Source organism: Asparagus officinalis, chromosome 1, assembly GCF_001876935.1.
Source record: "Asparagus officinalis chromosome 1, Aspof.V1, whole genome shotgun sequence".
In the NCBI taxonomy this organism is placed as follows: Eukaryota; Viridiplantae; Streptophyta; class Magnoliopsida; order Asparagales; family Asparagaceae; genus Asparagus; species Asparagus officinalis.
This window is the reverse complement of record NC_033794.1, coordinates 124831106-124853393: the sequence shown is the minus strand read 5'-3', so window position 1 is coordinate 124853393 and position 22288 is coordinate 124831106. Positions and strand designations below refer to the sequence as shown.

The 22288-nt window shown below is 39.8% G+C and overlaps 1 protein-coding gene across 4 annotated transcripts; it reads right to left on the bottom strand.

The window, feature by feature from the left end:
• Window positions 646–21834, bottom strand: LOC109829825 (lipid phosphate phosphatase 2-like). 4 transcript variants are annotated; one of them, XM_020396913.1, is made up of 8 exons: window positions 21745–21834; window positions 20073–20288; window positions 19867–19954; window positions 19671–19780; window positions 19503–19596; window positions 3484–3672; window positions 3313–3372; window positions 646–1105 (listed from the first exon to the last, which is right to left on the bottom strand). In XM_020396913.1, exons 1-8 carry the CDS (start codon window positions 21748–21750, stop codon window positions 918–920), a joined length of 951 nt encoding a protein of 316 aa, XP_020252502.1. In that variant the 5' UTR covers window positions 21751–21834; the 3' UTR covers window positions 646–917. The 4 variants fall into 4 exon arrangements, with proteins under 4 accessions (XP_020252502.1, XP_020252581.1, XP_020252732.1 ...); XM_020396992.1 differs by having other exon boundaries at window positions 3484–3660; XM_020397143.1 differs by lacking the exon at window positions 21745–21834 and adding an exon at window positions 20493–20575.

The window sequence follows — 22288 nt, the reverse complement described above, 5'->3', positions numbered from 1 at the left end:
ACCACCTAGTTCCAAGCTAAAACTTAGAATAATTTGAGAGACTAGAACTCTCATTTTTGTATAGAAAAATATTCCAAGCTAAAACTTAGAATAATTTGAGAGACTAGAACTCTCATTTTTGTATAGAAAAATAAAAAAAATAGAATAATTCTATACCATTATCCCAATTCTAGTTTTGTTAGAGTTCTATTTGACTAACACTATAACATTTTGTTTTAGTTTTAGTTCTATATAACTAACACCTTTAAAATTTATCTCACATATTATCTCAGTTTCAATTTTAAGTTTCAATTTTAAGTTATAAGTGACTAACCCCTCCTAAGCACGTTGGATCCCATGTTTACATTCTAGTACACAGTAGCTCCCCGGAGTATCAAAACCGTCAAAGATTCCTCAGAAGTCTCTATCGACCTTTGCCTTTTTCCTTCTTTTCAGGAGACATAATGGCTGTAAACATAAAAAGCTCATAAAACTAATAGCAACTTTTGAAGGAAAAAGTGAGCAAACAACTCATTATAATTTCTTTCAAAATGATAGAAAACACCAAGTACTGTGCTCAGAATTATCACTCTTGTTTAACTTTAGAACTTTTACTTTCAACAACGCCACAGATCCAATAAACTTGAAATATTGGCCAGCTAGTCAAAAATAACATGCCCGCTTTCTGATAGCGAATCAAAAGAAATTTTCACAGCGACACTGATACTTACAATCAGCTAAAAAAACCCTACAGATTTACAATAACAAGAAGAGCCACAACATCTTATGGACTTATACATTTCCTCTACACTAAGGAACCATCAACATTTCAAAGAAAACGTTTGGCCTTCATGTTAGAATGAAATATCTAAGTACCTGTTAGTTAGACATATACACAAGATGAGCTGAACAAAAATTAGCCTGAGTGATTACTCTTTTTACACTGTTCCAGATTCCAAATCAGGTAGATTAGCTCCATTACGGCGAGCTTCAGATGATCCATTGTCCAAGTTCGCCTTGTCGTCGTTAACTCCAGATGGTCCAGCGATAGTTCTTTGTTCACTTTGCTGGTTCTCGGCGCTCCTGAGGGACTCCAGCATATGGAAATATGCATGGGGTCCCCAACCTAAGACAAAGAATCAAATTAGTATTTGATAATAAATCGACTGATAAATTACGGAAAATCTGCCTGAATCTCATAGAAAAGACTGAAAATCCCCCTCAAGTACTCGAACTAACATTTACACCCCTCCTATTAAAATTTCCATAAACAAGGGTTACATGTGTAATTATACCTGTTTTAACAGTTATGTATATGTATATGTATATATATATATATATATATATATATATATATACAACTTTGGTTAAGTAGGACGAGGGCCAGTCTTGTGCTTACTAAATGTGAATCTTATATATACGCAGAGCTTAATCTAGCAAAGGGAAAAAGAAGAAAATTTCGATAGTCCAAAGAAAAGAGAGAGGGATATTTTTGTCGGTAAAGGGGTCTCGTGATACCCAGGTGACCAAGTTTGACGGAAATCTAAGACGGTGAAAGAGCTTGTTTTAAAACATCACAGGAATTTCCCTTTTATTTTTTTATTTTTTCAAACCACATGGGTATTTTTCTGTAATTTACAGGAAATCTTGACTAGTCGATCTCAAAACTTATAGCAATTACTCGTCATGTTTGTTTTATCTGCTAACAGCACAATCCACTCTTTCTAATACAATTCATTTGATTGTTATTACTCCCAATGGTCCAATCATGCACTTCTCAAATGAACTGTCGGAGGAATACAAAATGCGATAACATGAAAATGTTTCAGACTGATTTCTACTGCATATGCATACTAACTCCTTCCAGATCTGATAGGACATGACATCATCACAAAAATCCATCAAATTGTTCTAATTTAGATCATTCTTACTCAAAAAGCTAGGTTAGTTAGGAAGCAAGTCCAAGGGGAAAGAAAAAACATCCTAAGATGAAGTAAATCTCGGGTGATGCAAATTGTTTGTTTCAGGCAGTGAGAATAATATGATACCGGCAGGACTGGCAGCAAAGGATCCACACAATGGTTATAATCTAAACCTCGAACGCGATATCAGTGACTAGTAGCACTGCGTCTATGCAATCAGACATAAATCCGAACCACATTTCAGCATGCAGTCCTGAATCCATGCCCCATATCCAGTCTGTTGCGAAGACTAAAGCAAGTATCCCCGTCTCTCGAAGAGAATAGATTCAACATGTATGCCTTTTGTAAAAGAATAAAGTCATGATATGTCATACATTTGTTACTTTTATTGAGCAGTTGAAGGACTATGCCAGATGCAAATTAAACAAAGGTTTAGAAAAGCACTGCACATAGGCCCAAGTTTTGGTCCACAACGCCCCGAATTCCAGGGAGTGTTAAAATACGAAATTAAATTTCTTAACCCTCACTGTGAACTCAAGAGTTATAATGTACTTGGAACCAAACTTTATCTCATAGGTAGCAGTGACCCCAAAGATAAACGTTAAGAGGGAAAATATGACTTAAGGAAACGGGGAGAATCTGGATATATGAAGAAGGTTCCAGAATGGAACTATTCACTATCCACTATGGCACTATGCTACAAAATTAAAATGAGAAGATGTAACAATACTTAGAAAATCATCAAGAAAATTTTAAAGAATATGACCTGACTATATCATGTAAATGCCAAAGGGGACCATCATGAACGAGGATGTTACAGTGTCGCTTATTTTGAACGGAAACATATTGAAGGAAGGATTTTTTTCATCTGATCATAACTTGCTTTAACTACACAGGTAATCTGAAAAATACTCATTTGATGAGAGGACGAGAGCGCCAAAATGCATCAAAGCTAAGAACTATTTTTCCCAGAATCATGATCAACCAACCAAATACATGATCCTAAAAAGGTTGAAAAGAAACTAGAATGCATCCTACAAAGAATTCCATTACAAAGTGAAAAACAAAGCGCCACAACAAAATATACATCAAATATACTCCAAAATAGGTAGTTAGGATTCAAGTAACTTGTTTGCTTCAAGTCATGCTCCCACTCTATTATGTCAAATCAGTAGAACCTAAAACTAGACCATGAAAACGCACCTTTTTTCTAGTTTCTCATAAGCCGTAAGTCAAAAGAGAGTACAGATAACAGATGATGAGCAAAGCTTGGTACTAGTCTACTATTATTTCAAATCAATATTTTCCCTTGAAGCATTTAAAGGATTCGTTCAAGTCAACAACAAGTACTGCACTACCTAAAAATGAGAAGAACAAGATAACATTTCAGCAATCAGGTGAATCATCTTACCATGTATATGATAAGGGGGAGGGAAAAACTGCAGATAACAAAACGTCGCAACTATCAAACCTACAAAAACAAATCGATAGGAAATCAGACAAAGTATCAACAAACAATGCAAATTGTTCTCTACGAGAATAAAAAAATAAGATATCAAATTAGCAATGGAAAGACACAAACCTAGAATACCACCAACAAAAACATCCTCCCAATGGTGCCTATAATCATCCACTCGAGAAATTCCAATCAGACATGCAATAAGTAGAGGAAGCAGAACAATACATAGTTTCGCCACATGACCCCTGCGATCGAAGACTTTGATTTTCCCCGACAAATACAATGAAAAGAAACTAAGACCTGCAAATGACCCTGCATTAAAAATATCCTAGTTTTTGTTAAATCCTCCAATTCTCCATGGAAGAACAACTGAAAATTACAAGGTCTGCAAGGAAGTTTAAACATTCAGGATATGCACCCACTCAATCAATGTGATCCAAAATAAAAACAGTAAATATCTAGGGCAGGTCGTTATCAGGAATATCCTTTTCGTACCTTTCAAACTATAATGTAAAAATGCGAGCCTTTATGATAAGTAAAGCTTGCCTATAACCTTGAGGATATATAGTAGCTGGGTCCCGAAAGCAACGAGGCAGTTTCAGGGTAAGGCAATGGAAGGAAGCCCGCTGCAAGTTCACTAATGTAGGTTCATCCCCGGAGATCCCAAGAGCCGGTCCTCTATACAATGAGATACATAAGTAGTTCTATCTCATCTTAGATGGAAGGGGGAAACTAAATCAATGTTTTCAAAGACTATAAAAAACAAATGGGAATCTAACCAACTTCGATATCAGAGTGGAGTGCACGTGAGGGGGTTTGGGTAAATCACCGAACGAAAGCAACTGCAACATCAGAGAAAGGACCGGAGGTAGGCCTAAGTGAACTTGGTTGGAAGCAATTAAGAAGAATTATCAAAGGATGCTAATGTTTTAATTTAGTGCAGGACATATCCCTCAATAGAACTGAATGGAAGAGTAAAATTTATTAAGTCAACCTCAAGATTTTGGGATAAATGCCTTGATGTTGTTGTTTTAAATCCGCAAGCAAAACGACCACTGCAAATGAGCCAATACACAATCTTCAAAATATAAGATAAGATTATAACAAAACATCGAGCCAATACTCTTTAATAACCTCTGCCTTCATGACTAACAAATACAGATGATGGTGGCAATTCCAGTAGATATAGCATGAGAACCAGGTTTACAATACTCGTTTAGCTGGTTTGAGTATGTAAAGGTCCAAGAAGTCCTCTGAGAGAACTCAGATTTCAGTGGAATATTGAAGAAACCATGGAGGAAGCACCTTATTGTAGATTTGGCTAAGGGTTCGAAGAAGAAAAGGTTTTGGGAAGCAGGAAATATTTTGGAAGTTTCACGGACGACCGCGAGTGGCGCCGCGGTCAACCGTGAACGTGCACAGCACTGGACTTTTGGCGGTCGACCGCGTCGATTGGCGCGACGGCCGTTGAGACCCTGTAATTGTTTTTTGGGTTCTGTCGTTTGCCACGGTCGACCGCGAGTCGGGTTCGGGTCTGTTTTGGTTTCCTATTCTGTTTGGGATTTGTGTTTGCTATCAATACCAACACACGTTTTAGGGTTTTTTTGGTTTTGATTGGGAATTGAATTAGGGATATTTTGAGCATAGAAAAGAGGTATTTTCTGAGCTATTGGTTAGGGCTTTTTTTAAAAGAGAATTAGAGATTTGTTGGTGAGATTAGTTGGTTAGTTTGAGTGATTTGTAATCTCAGTTTGTACTCTTCTTCTCTATTAGTGAAAACTTCATCCCCATCTTGCCCCGTGGATGAAGGCAACTTGTCGAACAACGTTAAAATTGGTTGTTTGTGTTTGTGGCATTATTTTGCATTGTTTGGCATCCTCTCTCGGCGTATGTTTGTTTGATTTGGTTTCTCGAAGCACATCGGTTTGGTTTTGACTTCCGCCACGCACAACAAGTGGTATCAGAGCTCGGGCTACGCTTGGGCTATTTGAAGGAGTATATCGCTTTGAAAGTTGGTCTAGTGCTTCGTTTTGTGATAAAGGTGGGATTTTTCCTATTTGTGGATCTCGTTTCGTCGTGTGGGGTGAGATCTTTTGGAGTCTCTTGTTAGGGTTTCAATTGGAGGTAAAATTCTCTTCTTTATCAGTTTGGATCTATTTTTCATTTGTTCTGTATTGTTTTGTTGGTGCTTTGAGATAGATGGCCGAGAAAGAAGTTGAGGTTGGGATATAGGATTATTGAGAAGTGCTTTGACCTGCATATTGAAGTCATTGGAGCACATTAGTATAAGCAAGGAGACCGAGGTGGAGTTTGGCACTTCTATCCATCGATTGAGGGATCTTTTAGGTGGTGTTCATTCAGGCATTTGGGGGTGATGCGGACATCCAAGCACGTGCACGGGACTTTCGTCGTGTTTATCAGCGCAAGAGACGCCATGTTTCAGCTTTGCGTCAGATTCCTAATATATGGTTTTGATTTTGATTGATGACAGATTCGACAGCTAGAGTGGATTGAGCAGACTTCCTATTTTGTTGGATTTAAATTTTGAATTTTTGAATTTCGCATTTTGAATTTTGATTTTATTTGGTAGCTAATCAGCTGATTGATTGTATTTGACTATGAGAGAGATTTGAGGGATTTAGAGAATTTTCCAATTCTGTAATCTTCTTTATTTAAGGACTCTTATAATCAGAATAAAATATTGAAGATTGAAATAAAATTACATTAGCTTAATTGTGGTGTGAAACCCTAGGCAAGTGCTAGTTTTGTTTCTGTCAGCCATCACCTCTTCTTTGTTCTCTACTGCTCTACGTAAACTCCCCACCCATGTCTTCGTCTTCATCCCTCAACAACAGCAACCCAACGCCAACTTTGCTTTCCCCTTCGTGAACACCATCTCCACTCATTCAACTTCTCTCGTTTCATCTCTCCTCACCACGCCCAGTCGCATCCCCCAAGCCTCCACCTGCATCCTCCTAAGCGACGCCACCACCCCTTTGTCCACCTCCAACCATCAGATCCAAACCTTATTTTCCTTCTTGTCGTCGCTCCCCCAAATTGCCGCACCACTAGCTGCCTCCCATTCCCCTCCCTTGCCGGCAGCGAACTCGAGCACCTGCCATCTGTAGCCGTCATCTTCCTCGCCCAAACAGATCACCAACATTCCCCACAACCACCACGAACCCCACCATCACTTCTCCTCCCTCCTCCCAGATCCGTTCAACATCCTCCTGCTCTCCTCCCAATTGTGCAGCCCCACAAACCCAACTCCTTCCCCCTGTCATCTTCCCCAACAAACAGTACTCCTACAGAGATAGCTCTGTCTCCTCCCATCATAGTCGTCGAGTTGGATCTGACTTTCTGTGATCTGTTGGTGCATGGCTGATCCTGATGATGAAGACTACGATCTCGTGTTTGATCCAAAGACTGATATAGTTGATTTACAGCTTTCCCCGTGGTTCGACTATCAGACGTTCGAGACTGTGCCCGAATACATCGAACGTGTGACTCATCAGATTGTCAGTAGTGTGGAAGCTCAGTTAGGCATCAGTTCGTTTCATAGGTATTTCAATCTAGACGCGCCACTTCATCCCAATTACGTGGCTCTCGGAGAACTTCCTCCCCTCATTTTCGGCGTGTACGAACCACCTCTAGAGGAACCTTCCGTCGAACCAGTTCAACCTGGCGAATGTTTTGTTTTCTATCGACCTAGTATTTTCGGAACCGCTATTGTGAGCATATTATTATCAATCTTAGTATCAATTGCGATTATGTTGTATTCAATTTGATTAGTAAGCGAGTGTTTCTGTTGCCAAGTATTTCTGCTTATCTAAATATTATAAATTAAACTGTATTAAGAGAACGAATCATTACATTATTTATCGGAATAATTTTACAAATGTTCAAACTTAGTACATTGCAACTTTTGCTTAAAAATCATCGTTCGCTTCATTCTACTCTTGAATTTCCTGCTTAGATCGATCACTGATTTGGTGAAGCATTGTTATCGCTGATCTTGCACCTGCATATACATTGTTTCACATTATTTTTGGTATCAGAGCGTGGTTCTAAGTTAGAAAATTTCTTTTTAGTTGAGTCTTTATTTAAAAAAAAATTCAGTCATCTCATTTAATTATTGTGCAATCATTCATATCATCTAATTGTTAGTGCATGCCCACTTGCACGGGTCTACCCTATCGATTAGGAGAGTCAAGTGGATCAATTAGTGAGTCCAGCATGTCAGGCAATGCAAATCCTGAATTCTCCGAAATTCTTAAGCAAATCGCTGAGTTAGCAGGAAAAGTAGGTAACTTAGCCCAAGAGAGTAGAGCTACCCGCGAGACCCTGAATAGACACCAATGAAATGCTCGCTAGGATCGACGAAGCGCGTGTTGCAACCCCACCGTTGCAAGGTTAAGGTTATGAAAACATCGCCCTGCCGTAGCAAGATCAATGTTATCAACACATCGCCCCGCCGCTACAAAGCCAAGGTTATGGGCACTTCTCTCATCGACCCCCACATCAACCGGTACTTGATCCAGATGCACAATACCTGAGGAGTATTAAGATCAGCGCACCAACCTTTGACGGCAAGCTCAACCCACAAGCTTTTCTGGACTGGCTGAAGAACATGGATCGCTACTTCGATTGGTACGTCCTGACGGAACCCTGAAAGGTCAAGTTCGCGATGAAACTCACCGGACCCGCCTGCCAATATTAAACCAACCTCGAAACATTAAGGCACATTAAATGTGAGTTACCGATTACAACTTAGCGAGAAATGATCAACGAACTAAAACAGAAATACCTTCTGCCATCATTTTATCATCGATTGCTAGACAAGTAGCATCGTCTCACTCAAGGCACCAAGTCCGCAAAAGAATATGTTGCACAATTTGATGAACTGTTTACTCGATGCAGCACTATTGAGCAAGAGGCGCCAATGAAGGTTTTATCGAAATTTAGAGCTGGATTGAGAAACGATTTGCAAACCTAACTCTTTGCTAGGGGAGTAGACACCCTTGAGAAAGCTTACGCATTAGTTCAAGATCTAGATGAAGCCAAATCTCATCAGTCTTATAGGAGTCATGATTTTAGAACTCATTCCTCCTAATCTTCCTGTACCACTACTTCTAGTCATCCTCCGAGTCGATCTAATCCCAGTTCTTCCCAGCCTAAAGTCGACCCCAAAGGCAAGGAGATGGAGAAAGATTTCTCCAAGATTGGTCCTCACGTCAAGTGCTGCAAATGCCAAGGGTATGGGCATGTTTCTGCGAACTGTCCGACCCGTCACAAGGTTGCTATCATCGATGGCCAATACGAATACGAACCTGAACCTGACAGTGACAAGTTTGTCCATCAAGTTGACGATGATACCGATGATTTCGAGGATGACGCAGATGATACTGTCTTAGGTTGTCTTAGGCAAATTGAAACTCCTACCGTATCAGTTGTCAGATGTGCCATCTCCCAACCTAAGGTTGTTGATGATTGGAGACATACTTCTATTTTTCATACGTTCACAAAGATTGGTGATAAAAATTGTAAAGTGATCGTGGATAGTGGAAGCTGTATTAATGCGGTCTCCTCAGCTGTTTTTCATACGTTCACAAAGGTTGGTGATAAAAATTGTGAAGTGATCGTGGATAGTGGAAGCTGTATTAATGCGGTCTCCTCAGTTGTGATCGCCAAGCTTAGTCTTAAGGTTGTACCCCATCCTAATCCATACAAGGTATCGTGGATTAACGACACCACACTCAACGTCCAAGAGAGATGTTTAGTCCCTCTTCAATTTGCCATTTATAAGGACAATTTGGTGCGATATTCTGAAAATGGATGTGGGTCAAGTTATTCTTGGAAGGCCCTGGTTGTTTGATAACGACGTTCATATATTCGGACGATCCAACATGTTATTGTTCGAGCATGACGGGAAGAAGGTCAAGATCCTTCCGGTTCAACCGAAAGGTAGTGACAAGAAGCCCGATCCAGACAAGTCTTCCCGAGGCGTTAACCTCATTAGGGCCAAAGAAATCGACCGTGAACTAAGCCCGATCCAGACAAGTCTTCCCGAGGCGTTAACCTCATTAGGGCCAAAGAAATCGACCGTGAACTAGCCAATGGAGCTCCCGTATTCGCCCTCGCTGCTCGAGAAGCCCCTAAAGACGTTGCTGACGTGGTCCCTCCAGAAGTAACTCCTGTTTTGGAAGAATTTGCTGACGTCTTCCCTGAGGACCTCCCGGACCAATCTACCCCCGATGCGTGATATCCAACACGCAATTGATTTAGTTTCGAGAGCAATCCTTCCTAATTTGCCTCATGTCCCGGGAGCAACCCTTCCAATTTGCCTCACTATCAGATGAACCCTAATGAGCATGCAGAGCTGAAGAGACAAGTTGATGAGCTGTTGAAGAAGGGCTTTGTGAAAGAAAGCATGAGCCCTTGTGCGGTCCCCGCATTATTGACGCCCAAAAAAGATGAAACATGGCGTATGTGTGTGGATAGCCGTGCAATCAACAATTGGATGACATGCTTGACTTAATATCTGGAGCTACCATCTTCTCTAAGATTGATCTTAAGAGTGGCTATCATCAGATTCGCATCCGTCCCGGTGACGAATCCGTCCCGATGACGAATGGAAGACCGTTTTAAAAACAAAAGATGGACTGTACGAATCCATGGTCATGCTCTTTGATTTGACTAACGCTCCGAGCACTTTTATGAGAATGATGACTCAAGTACTCCGCCCATTCACAGGAAAATTTTTGGTTGTGTACTTCGACGATATCCTTATTTACAGTAACTCTCGTGAGCAACACGTGGACCATTCGCGTCAAGTCTGTGCCGTGTTAAGAAAAGAGCAACTTTATGCCATCCTAAGAAATGTACTTTTCTTACACGACAAGTTATTTTTCTAGGATTCGTGGTCTCGTCTGAAGGAGTGTTCGCTGACCGTGAAAAGGTTAGAGATATAGAAGAATGGCCCAAACCCAAGAACATCAGAGACGTTCTAAGCTTTCACGGACTCACTATTTTTTATCGTCGGTTTATCAAGGGCTTCAGCACCATCATGACTCCTATTACCGATTACTTGAAGAAAGGTGAGTTCGAGTGGTCAAAAGTTGCTACCAAGACATTTGAAGAGATCAAGCAAAGGATGTCGCAGGCTCCTGTTATGCGCCTACCCGATTTTTCTAAAGTCTTCGAAATTACGTGCGATGCCTCTGGTATTGGTATAGGTGGAGTCCTATCTCAAGAAGGACATCCCATTGCTTACTTTAGCGAGAAGCTGAATGACACTAAGCAACGTTATTCCATCTATGATAAAGAGTTCTACGCGGTGATACAATCTCTTCGACACTAGCGTCACTATCTGCTACCTCAAGAATTCGCCATATATTCTGACCACGAAGCCCTTCGATATATTCACTCCCAAAAGAAGTTAAACGCCAGACGTGGTCGTTGGGTTGAGTTCCTCCAGGATTATACCTACACGATCAAACATAAAACGGGAGTAGAAAATAAGGCCGCCGACGCACTCAGTCGTCGCATACACCTCCTCTCCATTATGAATGCGGAAGTAATCGGCTTTGAGAAAGTCAAAGAGCAATATGAATCGTGTTCTTATTTCAGTGAAGTTTACACTTTGCTAAATGACGGAACGACCCGTGAAATAGATAGCATTCTCTTTAAAGATGGGTATCTTTTCCATTTTAGTAAGTTGTGTATTCCCAACACCTCCCTGAGAGAATTCTTGATTTGGAAATTACGCGCTGGAGGCCTTGCAGGACATTTTGGGAATAACAAGACTGTCGAGGCAGTTGAATGTCGCTTCTATTGGCCAAACATTAAATCAGACGTTGTTAGACTAGTGGGTCGATGTCACATCTGCCAGCTGACGAAACAACGTAAGCAGAACACTGGCCTACACTCCTCTCCCTGTGCTAAATTGTCCATGGCAGGATGTTAGTATGGATTTCGTGTTAGGACTCCCAAAAACGATTAGAAAACACGATTCTGTTCTTGTTGTTGTGGACCGCTTTTTCAAAATGGCCCACTTCATACCGTGCTCCAAAACTTCTGATGCTTCCCATGTGGCCAAGCTATACTTTAACGAAGTTGTTAAACTGCACGGACTCCCGAAAACAATTGTCTGAAAGGGATGTTAAATTTACAAGTTATTTTTGAAAAACCCTTTGGCACAAAATGGAAACTAAGCTTCAATTCTCTACGACTTTTCATCCCCAGACCGATGGTCAAACTGAGGTAGTCAACCGGAGCTTAGGTAATCTATTAAAATCGCTAGTTGGTGAGAATCTTAGAAATTGGGATCAACATCTGCCTACTGCTGAATTTGCTTATAATAACTCTGTTAATAGGTCTACAGGTATCAATCCAGCTGAAGTCGTGTATGCTTACAAACCTAGACAGCCTATAGATCTTGTCCCTGTGTCTGCATATAAGAGTATCTGAGTCAGCATCTACATTTGCATCTCGCATTCATGACTTGCATAAAAAAATAGTAAGAAGATCAATAACAACAATGCTAACTATAAAATGCGAGCAGATCTAAGGAGGTTTAAAGAATTTAGTGTTAGCGATTATGTGATGGTTCGGATACGTCCGGAACGGTTTCCTCTGGGAACTGTTAAAAAGTTGCATGCACGAAGTGCATGACCTTTTAAAATTCTCAAGAAAATTAATGATAATGCTTATGTTCTCGAACTTCCTGAAGGTTTTAATATTGGTTCGACTTTAAATATTGAGGATTTAGTAGAGTACAAAGGCTCACATTTTAACCTTGACAACCCACTGATTGATGAGCTTACCCCTGAACCTATTTCTGAGAGCTCCCCTTTAACTCCACTTCCCCAGATATCACCCCCATATACAGCACATGATATTGATACTATTATTGATGATAACATTATTTTTACTAGCAATGGTGGTATCCGCGGGTATTTGGTTCGTTGGAAAGGTCGACCTGAGTCTGATGATACTTGGATCAATCGAGGTGACTTACAAAGGTTGGACCCAGATCTACTTGAGCAGTATGACAGTCCTCCTGATTTACACTCGACAGTGTCGAGTTTTCTCCCACCTGGGGAGAATGATGCGGACATCCAAGCACGTGCACGGGACTTTCGTCGTGTTTATCAGCGCAAGAGATGCCATGTTTCAGCTTTGCGTCAGATTCCTATTATCTGGTTTTGATTTTGATTGATGACAGATTCGGCAGCTAGAGTGGATTGAGCATGCTTCCTATTTTGTTGGATTTAAATTTTAAATTTTTGAATTTCGAATTTCGAATTTTGATTTTATTTGGTAGCTAATCAGCTGATTGATTGTATTTGATTATGAGAGAGATTTGAGGGATTTAGCGAATCTTCCAATTCTGTAATCTTCTTTATTTAAGGACTCTTGTAATCAGAATGAAATATTGAAGATTGAAATAAAATTACATTAGCTCAATTGTGATGTAAAACCCTAGGCGAGTGCTAGTTTTGTTTCTGTCAGCCATCACCTCTTCTTTGTTCTTTGCTGCTCTACGTAAACTCCTCACCCATGTCTTCGTCTTCATCCCTCAACAACAGCAACCCAACGCCAACTCTGCTTTCCCCTTCATGATGGAACGTGACTAGAGCTGCCTCCCGTTCCCCTCCCTTGCCGGCAACGAACTCGAGCACCTGCCCTTCCCCATCTGCAGCCGTCATCTTCCTCGCCCAAACAGATCACTAACATTCCCCACAACCACCACGAGCCCCGCCATCAGTTCTCCTCCCTCCTCCCAGATCCGTTCAACATCCTCCTGCTCTCCTCCCAATTGTGCAGCCCCACAAACCCAACACCTTCCCCCTGTCATCTTCCCCGACAAATAGTACTCCTACAGAGACAGCTCTGTCTCCTCCCATCATTATCGTCGAGTTGGATCTGACTTTCTATGATCTGGTGGTGCATGGTTGATAGGGGTGTTATCGGAGCGGATACGGTTCGGATATGTTACTTACCATATCCATATCCGCTTTTTATAAACGGATACGGATACGGATACGGATCATCTTCGGTAAGAAAAAATCTTAACCATATCCGCACTTATCGAAAACGGATACGGTTCGGATATTTGAGAATCGGATCGGATATGATCACGGATATAAACGGATATTCGACAAATGGATATGAATCAGATATGAATTAGTACACATATGCATAAATTACAACCAAATAGATAAATGTATGTAGTTGTAGGCTTCTCCTTAATTCACATATAATTAGAATTACTCTATATAGTAATAGATAGTTTCTAAAGGCAGTTATAGAAATGTAATATAAAACTTTCTGAGAATAGTTTCTTAGAATAGATTGTAAACAGAAGACTCCTCTAAGAACAGGCAGCAGACACACAACAACCAATTCTGAAAACAGTTACAAAAATGTAATATAAAAGATAAAGGATCTTTCTCAAATAAAATAAAATAAAAAATAAACCCAGGTGATTCCACCTAAATCTAAATAGACTACTTCATAATAGATTAAGTGTTGTCATTAAACATCTAACTCATAACCTAATAAGCCAAAATGGCTCCTCCAACCAGCATTAATCTGAGCTAAATCAGAAGACTAGGACAAGATAGATGATATTGGTTGAATATTTTGGATCAAGACATAGAACATGGACTCAGTGAATTTCGAATTTCGAATTTTGATTTTATTTGGTAGCTAATCAGCTGATTGATTGTATTTGATTATGAGAGAGATTTGAGGGATTTAGCGAATCTTCCAATTCTGTAATCTTCTTTATTTAAGGACTCTTGTAATCAGAATGAAATATTGAAGATTGAAATAAAATTACATTAGCTCAATTGTGATGTAAAACCCTAGGCGAGTGCTAGTTTTGTTTCTGTCAGCCATCACCTCTTCTTTGTTCTTTGCTGCTCTACGTAAACTCCTCACCCATGTCTTCGTCTTCATCCCTCAACAACAGCAACCCAACGCCAACTCTGCTTTCCCCTTCATGATGGAACGTGACTAGAGCTGCCTCCCGTTCCCCTCCCTTGCCGGCAACGAACTCGAGCACCTGCCCTTCCCCATCTGCAGCCGTCATCTTCCTCGCCCAAACAGATCACTAACATTCCCCACAACCACCACGAGCCCCGCCATCAGTTCTCCTCCCTCCTCCCAGATCCGTTCAACATCCTCCTGCTCTCCTCCCAATTGTGCAGCCCCACAAACCCAACACCTTCCCCCTGTCATCTTCCCCGACAAATAGTACTCCTACAGAGACAGCTCTGTCTCCTCCCATCATTATCGTCGAGTTGGATCTGACTTTCTATGATCTGGTGGTGCATGGTTGATAGGGGTGTTATCGGAGCGGATACGGTTCGGATATGTTACTTACCATATCCATATCCGCTTTTTATAAACGGATACGGATACGGATACGGATACGGATCATCTTCGGTAAGAAAAAATCTTAACCATATCCGCACTTATCGAAAACGGATACGGTTCGGATATTTGAGAATCGGATCGGATATGATCACGGATATAAACGGATATTCGACAAATGGATATGAATCAGATATGAATTAGTACACATATGCATAAATTACAACCAAATAGATAAATGTATGTAGTTGTAGGCTTCTCCTTAATTCACATATAATTAGAATTACTCTATATAGTAATAGATAGTTTCTAAAGGCAGTTATAGAAATGTAATATAAAACTTTCTGAGAATAGTTTCTTAGAATAGATTGTAAACAGAAGACTCCTCTAAGAACAGGCAGCAGACACACAACAACCAATTCTGAAAACAGTTACAAAAATGTAATATAAAAGATAAAGGATCTTTCTCAAATAAAATAAAATAAAAAATAAACCCAGGTGATTCCACCTAAATCTAAATAGACTACTTCATAATAGATTAAGTGTTGTCATTAAACATCTAACTCATAACCTAATAAGCCAAAATGGCTCCTCCAACCAGCATTAATCTGAGCTAAATCAGAAGACTAGGACAAGATAGATGATATTGGTTGAATATTTTGGATCAAGACATAGAACATGGACTCAGTTTTTGGCTCTCATCATGGACATAAGAGATCAACCTTCACAGAGTTAGTAGGACTCTATCATGTAGTCCAGGTAAACATGCAATTGTCCTTCCAACGCTCTAAATCCATTACTCAACTTTTTTCACTTCAATTATGCACGTCTTATGGATACTCATTCACCAATTAATAGCAATCAAAACTTTACCTTTATGATAGCAATACAAACCGCTGGTTCACATGATCCTCAAGTGCCTTCCTCAGCAAAATCCTCTCCACTTCAATCATAATATCAAATCCCATCATCCAAGTAGTAGACCTCCAAGCAGTGCCTTCTTACTCCACTCAAGACCGGACACGCTCCTCCCGATCCGAATCCAACTCCTCCTCATCCACCAACACGCGCCAGTCTCCTCTACATAACTCCTTATATTAATCTCATCCGAAAACGCTCCAGGCCTCTTCTCTCTCTAAACTCCCTCTTCAGCAATCAATCACAGATCTCTCCTCTCTCTCTCTCTCTCTCAACAATCAACGATGGCGAGTTCGAGGTCGAGTTCGAGCGGTCCGCAGTTGACGGATGAGCTTGATATCGTGATACCCACGATCCGAAACCTTGATCTCCTGGAGATGTGGAGGCCCTTTTTCGAGCCGTACAATCTGATCATTGTTCAAGATGGGGATCCCACGAAGACGATCAAAGTCCCCCGAGGGTTTCGACTATGAGCTTTACGAGGGCTGGAGGCGGTGATTCACAAGCCTAGGGTTTTACTTTTTAGTTGTAGTTGGGTTTTGGGTTAGCGGTTACGGGTTTGTAATTGTAATTTTGGGACCCGATTATCCGAACCATTATTACATTGCGGATATCCGTATCCGCAACCCTCATATCCGTATCCGAATTCGTATCCGAAAAAAAATCCGAAACCGGATCCGTATCCGAAACCGTATCCGCCCGGTTTTAAAATTAGCTTACCATATCCGCATCCGTTCGGATACGGATGCGGATCGGTTCGGATATATCCGAACCGTTTGGCACCCCTAATGGTTGATCCTGACGCTGAAGACTACGATCTCGTGCTTGATCCAGAGACTAGTATAGTTGATTTATAGCTTTCCCCGTAGTTTGACTATCAGACATTCGAGACTGTGCCTGAATACATCAAACGTGTGACTCATCAGATTGTCAGTAGTGTGGAAGCTCAGTTAGGTATTAGTTCGTTTCATAGGCGTTTCAATCCAGACGTGTCATTTCATCCTAATTACGTGGCTCTCGGAGGAGAACTTCCCCCCCCCCCTCATTTTCGACGTGTACAAACCGCTTCCAGAGGAACCTCCCGTCGAACCAGTTCAACCTGGCGAAAGTTTTGTTTTCTATCGACCTAGTATTTTCGGAACCTCTATTGTGAGCATATTATTATCAATCTTAGTATCAATTACGATTATATTGTATTCAGTTTGATTAGTGAACATTTCTGTTGCCAAGTATTTCTGCTTATCTAAATATTACAAATTGAACTGTATTACGAGAACGAATCATTACATTATTTATCGAAATAATTTTATAAAGGTTCAAACTTAGTACATTGTAACTTTTGCTACCATCGTTCGCTTCATTTTACTCTTGAATTTCTTGCTTAGATCGATTGCTGATTTGGTGAAGCATTGTTGTCGCTGATCTTGCACCTGCATATACATTGTTTCACATCAGGGAACCTTCTAAGGAGACATCATTGGGTTGCGTCGGATATTTGGTTGCCTAGTATTTGATCACATCGAGGATGTGAGATTTGATCCGATTACACGTTTGGAATTCAGAGGCTCGTTTAGTTATCAGTTAGGAGACTCTGATTTTGTTCTGAGCAGGTATGTCATTTTTGACTCTCGACGGGTAGAGAGTGTTGATCAGATTATTGGGATATCGCAATAGGTGAAGGGTGATGCTATTCTATGTTGGGTGGAGATTACTCCACATACTCCAGATCATACTGCATCGTTTGGGATTCTAGCTGAGGTGACACAGGGTGAAGATTATTTGGTTTTGAATGTAGATGATGAGTTGGTTGATTCAAGTGCAGCTGGTGGACATAATTTGGATTTAGACATGACCGTTAGTTCACCTCAAGTGGAGGTGCTTGGTTTGTTTCACTTGGGGTCATTAGGAAAGCTATCAGCCGCATATTTGTTGGTAAAGAGTTGAGAACTCTTCTATTGGATTGAGGGCCTCTGAAGACCATTTGGTGAACTACGTGAATGCTTAATTCCTTGGACAAGAGAATACGTAGGCTGCCATTTTATGATGCAACCGATTTGGTGGAAAGATACCGACGTTTGGAGAGTGATCACATTCTCATTTGAGTCTTGACTTGTTATGGATTGAGTCTGTTGTTGTGATTTTGTTTTACTTCGTAATGGACGTAACAAGTGAGACATTTGGTTTGGTTTGGTTGGTGTCGACTCGGTTTTGAGAAAACTTCGCCGAGGTGGAGAGTTGTAGATTTGGCGAAGGGTTCGAAGAAGAACAGGTCGATCACAAGTGGCGCCGCGATCGACCGCGAACGTGCACAGCACAAGGGTTGGTCTATGGACTTTTGGCGATCGACCGCGTAATTAGCGTGGCGGTCGACCGCGAGACCCTGTAATTGTTTTTTGGGTTTTGTCGTTTGCTACGGTCGATCGCGATGGGTTCGACAGTCGACCGCGAGTCGAGTTCGAGTCATTTTGGTTTTCTATTCTGTTTAGGATTTGTGTTTGATATAAATACCAACACAGGTTTTAGGGTTTTTTTGGCTTTGATTGGGAATTGAATTGGGGATATTTGGAGCACAGAAAAGATGTATTTTCTGAGCTATCGGTTAGGATTTTATTTGAAGAGAATTAGAGATTTGTTGGTGAGATTAGTTGGTTAGTTTGAGTGATTTGTAATCTCAGTTTGTACTTTAGAGATTTGTTGGTGAGATTAGTTGGTTAGTTTGAGTGATTTGTAATCTCAGTTTGTACTCTTCTTCTCTATTAGTGAAAATAGTTGGTTAGTTTGAGTGATTTGTAATCTCAGTTTGTACTCTTCTTCTCTATTAGTGAAAACCTCATCCTTTTCTTGCCCCGTGAACATAGGTAACTTGTCGAACCACGTTAAAATTGGTTGTTTGTGTTTGTGGTATTATTTTGCATTGTTTGGCATTCTCTCTCGACGTTCGTTTGTTTGATTTGGTTTCTCGAAGCACATCGGTTTGGTTTTGGTTTCCGCCACGCACAACACTTATATAATGTTCACATAATTTACACATAACAACTTTTCTCCTTCTCTTTTTTTGGTAGGAATATGAAAATGATCATGAAATCAGATATAAGTAATATTCATACGAGACCAAACCTTTTATTTTGTAGGAACGACCACCAAAAAAATAGGGCCCATGCCAAATAGCTGGGATGTTGTTTGATGTTTCTTGATAATTTACCGCCTCAGAGACTTACCCTCAGAAAAATATACTTGCACAATGAAAGTTTGGACCTCTGTAGTTAGCGCGCACACATGCGCATATGCGTGCACGCACACACACATACACAGACAATCTCCATGTTACAATCATGAATTTTTTCAATTTGTAATTAATTCATACATTTACATAAAGTTGGTGGGCATTTTAATAGTGAAATATGAAAGTATCAAACAGATGCAACAAGAAGGGATAGATTTCGAACAGTATCCTATGCAATATGGACGTTTATGAGGTTGGTATTAAAGATCATTAAGCTCCCTAAATCAAAATTCAAAAGAATCAAAAGACATGACCACAAGCACATAATTCCTTTAATTAAAAGTTAAGAAGACTGGAACTTCCGTATTTTTAGTTTAGAGAGTATTCTAATAACCATGGCCAAATATACGTATCAAAGCTCAAGCAACAAATGGTGCATTTCCTGCATCTATTGAACAAGGAAGAAGGCAATATGTGTTTTAAAACCATACTAGATCAGTGCAAATCAAACAATTTTCATTTTCATGCCTACTTCTATATGCTTCTATTTTGGGGCCAAGATTAGCAAAAATATCAGGATAATACTTAAGTGACAGATGTTAAAGATGGCAGAACCTACATGAAGTATGACCACTTGGAAAGCTCTTGTGCCCTGCATTCATGAGGGATTTCTCCCCATGACAAATAACTCTTCCCGTTACTCGATCATATAACTGAAATGTAAATTCTTCCATTCACATATAACATTAAAAAAAAGGAATTCAATTTAAGTTCAAAAGAACAAAACCTCCTTCCCATCGGGAAAGCAGCGCCAGAAAAAATCAGGCCTTGGGCGACCAACTGCGTCCTTAATTGCATTTGTTAGAACTCCAGTTATCAGTACAGAGAAGAAAATACCTGAATAATATGATAATAAATGTCATCAATTAAATTTCTACACTGAACAGTCAATTCTATAAATAAGTTGATTTAATTGGAATTACCAAGTATAGCATGATGCAAATCATAAACATCCCTCCTACGAAAGTAGAAGGCAACAAAAATTGCAACAGGCAATAGTACTGCAATGACCTAACCATTAACAAAGGAGTAGTCATCATAGAAATATTTACCATTAATCAGTAGATCATCAACAAGAGATAGAGAATATTAATGATAGCACCTATAGGAATAGCATAGAGAGACTTACAGGGACTGCCCAGAATGGCACTGTGGAGCTTTTATGTGGATATCTCAAATCAGACATCATATCCTTTCCGACAAAACGGTAAAAAGGAGCCATAACACCTAAGCCAATCATTAACCCCAAAAGAAGGAAAAGGATGACCCAATCATGTAAATGTGTCTTCGCCAATTTAAATCCATGAGATTGCACAGTGTGACTTTGCATCCTCCTCTCGTTGCTCTATGTAAGAGACATGTGAAAACAAAATAAATAGCCAAACTATTGAGAAGTATAGAACACACACTAACTAATCTTCAAACAGATATACCAAGTGAGCTTTTGACCAAAATAATAGCAAGGGCACCAAATGTTACTTCAACAGAGTAATGACAGCCATCGCACCAATAAATGCTGAAAGTTTACACTGTTGATGCATGAAAATACCTTCCATTTAAGAAGATTTAATGGTCCAGGGTGTGTTAGAAAGAAGAAGAGAGTCCTTGCACAAACAGATGACACAAGGAGAGTATGCATCTAATCAGAGTTAAACACACATTAAACTATTCTTCTTCTGAAATACGTAATCCAACTTTTTTCCCAACAAAATGATTGCTCAAACTACTCATGTAAACTGTATGTTGCGTAGTTCTTCAGAAATAACCTTCTTCTGTTACGCAAGCACGTCACAACAGCTATCATGAATCACCGAACATCTAGACATCACCAGTTGCATGCTAAGGCTCAAATGTTGAACCATGCATTTTCAGTTAAAATTCCCCTTTCCTGTGCACCTAAATATATAAACACCTCGACATAGAGGCTCCACTTGGATATAAGTGTCCCGCATAGAAAGTGAACGTTGCACTTGAATACAAGTGTTGGCATAAGGCAGGCTCGGTTGGTTTATATTTTTGGCTTGTGCGTAAAAAGGCCGACAGTGTCAAAACACTAGGTTTCATGTTAAAGATTCAGAGTTCTTTATCTACATGGTAAAATATTGTACATGCCCGTAGTTACCAACCATGCCTTTCTGAGCGAGACTCTTTCCTCCCAAAGTTCCTCGGCAGATGCTAAAACTCGCATGAGAAGGTGACAATATCGCTCATAAGATTGTCCGGTACAGTGTTAGCCACAAACCATCATTTAAAACTCTCAGGAAAAAAAAGACCACCATCACACAACTACTATTGCTGATCACGGTGGACGCTGGCGGAGCCATATGGTATCCAGTGGTGTCCTGTGACACCACTGAATTGACTACTTTATACGTACTTTTATTTATTTTCTCCAGCATTTATTATATAGGACACCACTAAAAGGGCCAAAATTATAAAATTGTCAATATAGATTCTAAATATAACCATAATAAATTATCTGGGACACCACTGACCCAAACTCCTGGCTTCCGCCACTGACGGTGCACGTTCATGATGGCAAACATTTGGGCTGTGAGTGTGTGTTTTCAACGGTAATTCAGAGTCTATCTCTAAAACCTAGCCAATAAATTAACTTGAAAGAATGGGATCGAACCTTCAAAGCCCTATGTTCCTCAATTTTAACCTAATAATGCACCCAAAAAAACACCCTAAAAACTTCGTCGCCGTGCAAAGTAATCAAAGTCGCACCCTTAATCGATTTTGAGGGACTTGAAAGCGACAAAAAAAAAATTGAAGGAGAGAGGGCGGGAACAACACACCTGCATAATGAAGACTCCGGCGAAAAAAAATCAGAGACGCTTGCTCGATCTCGCCGACGAAGAAATCGACTGAAATTTCAGAGATTAACAACGAGGATAATATACTATATATATATATATATATATATATAGTTATATATCCAACTGGGATTTCGCCCCCCCCCCCCCCCCCCCCCCCCCTTTCCCCCCCCCCCTATCAAAAATTCGAAACTGCGAGATTTTTATTATTATTATTATTATTATTATTATTATTATTATTATTATTATTATTATTATTATTATTATTATTATTATTATTATTATTATTATTATTATTATTATTATTATTATTGTTTTCATTTTCTTTATTATTATTATTATTATTATTATTATTATTATTATTATTATTATTAGACAATTAATTAATAGATACGATAAACAAAGCCGAAAAGATACATCAGAGATCTAAAAATAACATGAAAAAAAATATCTCTTTTCTCGGAGACCATCGCACCAACAAATTTCTACTTACTCACCATTTTCATTTTCTGTGCATTGCTAAAAA

Excerpts from the sequence above, each read along its gene's own strand:
- LOC109829825 (XM_020396913.1), bottom strand. Across the intron at positions 19,781-19,866 it reads TTTGCATCATGCTATACTTG|GTATTTTCTTCTCTGTACTG; the intron begins GTAATTCCAATT and ends CATATTATTCAG. Across the intron at positions 3,373-3,483 it reads TTTTGTTGGTGGTATTCTAG|GTTTGATAGTTGCGACGTTT; the intron begins GTTTGTGTCTTT and ends TTGTTTTTGTAG.